Source organism: Carya illinoinensis, chromosome 15 (assembly GCF_018687715.1).
Source record: "Carya illinoinensis cultivar Pawnee chromosome 15, C.illinoinensisPawnee_v1, whole genome shotgun sequence".
Classification (NCBI taxonomy): Eukaryota; Viridiplantae; Streptophyta; class Magnoliopsida; order Fagales; family Juglandaceae; genus Carya; species Carya illinoinensis.
In genome coordinates, this window is record NC_056766.1 from 30,970,675 (window position 1) to 30,974,567 (window position 3,893).

The 3,893-nt window shown below is 33.5% G+C and overlaps 1 protein-coding gene across 1 annotated transcript; it reads left to right on the forward strand.

The window, feature by feature from the left end:
* Positions 1-944: 944 nt before the first annotated feature.
* LOC122296796 (disease resistance protein RUN1-like) lies at positions 945-3,893 on the forward strand. Its single transcript, XM_043106592.1, has 3 exons — positions 945-1,420; positions 2,202-3,300; positions 3,422-3,893. The coding sequence occupies exons 1-3, from the start codon at positions 945-947 to the stop codon at positions 3,806-3,808; spliced, it is 1,962 nt and encodes a 653-aa protein (XP_042962526.1). The 3' UTR covers positions 3,809-3,893.

A 3,893-nucleotide genomic window follows, 5' to 3' on the forward strand; every position in this document is an offset into this window, starting at 1 on the left:
TATTTTCTAAGCCATCGGTCAAGCTCTTCTCAATGTTGAAGATTTATCACGTCCTGATTTAACACATTTCGATCTCTCCACACTAATAATGTGGTTTGAAAATATGATCCAACGATTTTTACAAAAAAAAAAACCATTAGATTTATTTTCAATTTCATGCAGTGTGAACTTTCTTGAGTGGAAAACAGCCTTTATTTCTTTTTACAATTTTTAGTGCTTTTAGACTCATTATTCTCTGCTTTCACGTCAAAGCTTGCGCATGGAAAGTACTCACAAAAGTTTAGTATATCACCGGGGAACACATTTTCGATATTTTCCCTTATAAATTTACCGGCAATTACAGACTCAAGGGAACATCCCCTGTTCTCTCCTTTCTTAGACCCACATTTGAGATATTTATATATATATATAATGTGTTTTTTATAGCTCAGGTTTTACTGAAAAAGTAAAAGCGAATACAACAAATGAAAAGTATTGGTAGGGCCATTCACCAGCGCATATGAAATGTAGTAGATACAATCCACATTATCCCTTTGAATGGAGTGGTTGTTGGCAAGAAGTTGCCGAGAAATTTCTAAAATTATTTATTTGCGATAAGTAATCGCGATCATCATCATGATTGCCCTGCTGTGAGGAGAGAATCAGAGGAGAAGAAAAATCACGTGGAAGATACGGCGAAAGGCAAGGAAAAGCGATGAAAAACAAGATACGCGTGGGTCACGGCGTAAGAAATTGGAAACCCAAGAAGAGAAAATAATTAACAAGTGGGTCACGGGTGCTACATGTGGGTCAAGTTGAGAACACATTTTCCCTTATAAATTTACCGAGAATTACAAACTCAAAGGAACATCCCAGTTCTCTCATTTCTTTGATCCACATCTCTATAATTGCACTTCTCTTGTGAAGCATTTATCAAACATACAGAGAAGACGACCATTTCTTCCATGGCCTTACAAGGGGCTTTTTCCTCTCTCCGGTCCTCTTCTTCTTCTATTCATTCATGGACTCACGACGTATTCTTGAGCTTTCGAGGTGAAGATGTTCGCCAAAAATTTATTTCTCATCTACACCATGCTTTGAATAAAAGGGGAATCAACACTTTCATAGACGATGAGCTCAAGAGAGGAGAGGAAATTTCACAGGCACTTTTTCAAACTATCGAAGGGTCAATGATTTCTATCATTGTACTATCTAAAAATTATGCAGAATCTAAATGGTGCTTGAATGAATTATTGAAGATCCTTGAGTGTATGGAAACAGTAAAACAAATTGTTCTACCTGTATTTTACGACGTAGATCCATCAGATGTAAAACATCAAAAAAGAAGTTTTGGAGAAGGATTCGCTAAACTTAAAGACAGGTTCGAGAGCAATGAAGAAGTGTTGAAGTGGAAGGCAGCTTTAGAAAAGCTAGCCAATATGTCGGGGGTTGAATTAAAGAATTACAGTTACTTCTGATTTCTTTGAATATATATGTATATATACACATATATAATATATATATATATGTGTGTGTGTGTGTGATGTTAAAGCTACACATATAATATATATATATATATATATATGTGTGTGTGTGTGTGTGTGTGATGTTAAAGCGAACTTTATGAAGAAAACTTAGACAATTTTGGCATTGATAAAGATATGGTACAAGCGCATTAATTTCACCTTATTTAAGAAACTGATAACATGAAAAATACAAATTTAAATCTAGGAATAAACAACTAAATGAAGTGGAAAAAAATAATTAAGAAAAAAGATGGGGATTTTTTTTATTTCTTATGAGGTGAAATCATACCTTCATAAGAAAAATAAAACAACTTTAAATAAGCACTGCTTTTTAGTTGCAATTTGTTTCTAGATATAAAGATTCATAAATACTGATCTTCAATTATAAGTTTTAGATTTATGGGAGATCCGAGAATGGACAAAAAAAAATATTTAAAAAGTTTGTTTATACACACGAGAATGAAAATGTAAGTCTAACAAGGGCACGAGAAATGTAAAAATTAATATATAAACATTCAGATTAAGGAAGGAGAAAGGCTACCCTTTGACATCGTAATCTACTGCTATCAATTTGTTATGAATTAAAAAAAAAAAGGGAAAACCATATATTATATTATTATTATTATTATTATTCATGTGTCATTTACTGTGAAAAGTACTCTTACTAGTTAATTTATCTTCTCTGTTATTTGATAGGAAAGAGTCAGGATTTATTGAGGAAATCATTCAATGGGTCGACTCAATAATAGTAAACCAAACACCTCTAAGCGTTGCCAAGTATCCAGTTGGGATAGAGTCTCGTAAGCGAGACATTTATCAGCATTTAAGTATTGAAAGGAATGATATTATACGTATTGTGGGGATATTTGGTATCGGTGGAATTGGTAAGACGACTATTTCAAAAGATATCTATAACCAGATTTACTCTCAATTTGAAGGAAGTTGTTTCTTGAAAAATGTTAGAGAAAATTCAAAACAAGTAGGAGGTCTGATGAAGCTGCAAGAAATACTTCTTTTTGAGATCTTAGGGAAAAAACTAGATATTTATGATGCTGATAGAGGAATGAATGTGATTAAGCACAGACTTTGCTCTAAAAGGGTTCTACTAATTCTTGATGATGTGGATGAGTTGGTCCAAATTGAAAAATTAGTTGGAGATCGCAATTGGTTTGGTTTGGGAAGTAGAATTATCATAACAACGAGAAATCAACGTTTACTAGATAACGCTAAAGTTGATTCAAAACATGAGGTGATGATTTTGGATGACAGTGAAGCTCTTCAACTCTTTAGCTTGCATGCTGTTTGGAAAGATGAACCACTTGATGAGTATGTGGAACTCTCTAAACAAGTACTACAATATGCTAAGGGCCTTCCATTGGCTTTAGTAGTGCTAGGTTCAGATCTAAAGGGTAAAAGTACACATCAATGGAAGAGTGCATTGGATAAGTATAAAAATATTCCCAATAGAAATATTCAGGAAGTACTTTCTGTGAGTTATGAAGGATTAGATAATAATGAGAAGGAAATGTTCCTTGATATTGCATTTTTCTTCAATGGAGAACCTTTGGCTGATATCAAGAAAATATTTGACAGTTGTGGTTTTTTTCCGGATGATGGTATCGACAGGCTTAAAGACAAGTGTCTTATTACTATTGAAAATGGATATGTTCGGATGCATGACTTGCTACAAGATATGGGTCGAGAAATTGTTCGTCTAGAATCACCCAACGAACCTGGTCAACGTAGTAGATTGTTTTTTCATGAAGATGTCCGGCATGTGTTGGAAGAAAGCATGGTAAGAGTAAGAATAAAAATATTTAGCTTCACATTTATTTCCATTTTTAATAGATTTTGTTTAACCAAGATCATTATGCAGTAATTTTGCTAACAATTCCCTGCATTCGCTTACGTACCAGGGCACAAACAAAGTTGCAGGCATGATAATAGAAATGCCCAAAGGCAAGGAGGTGATAAGGTTGAGTCGCAAAGCATTTGTACGGATGAAAAAACTTAGGGTGCTTATCATTCGTAATGCAAGTTTTTCAAGTGGACCTAATCATCTCTCCAATGAATTAAGAGTACTTGATTGGTTTGAATATCCGCTACAATCTTTGCTACCCAATTTCCATGGAAATAAACTCATTATCTTTAAAATGCGTCGTAGCTTCATCAGGGAGTTAAGCTTCATCATGTTTAAGGTATCTACAATTATAATCTCCAATAAATTTGTTTCTTTAATCTATGTTCTAAACTCCTTTCAATTTTTTTTTTTAACAGAATATGACAATTATGGATTTCAGTGAATGTCATTTCTTAACAAAAGTTCCAGATGTTTCATGCATCCTAAATTTGGAGAAATTGATTGCCACAAATTGTAAAAATTTGGTT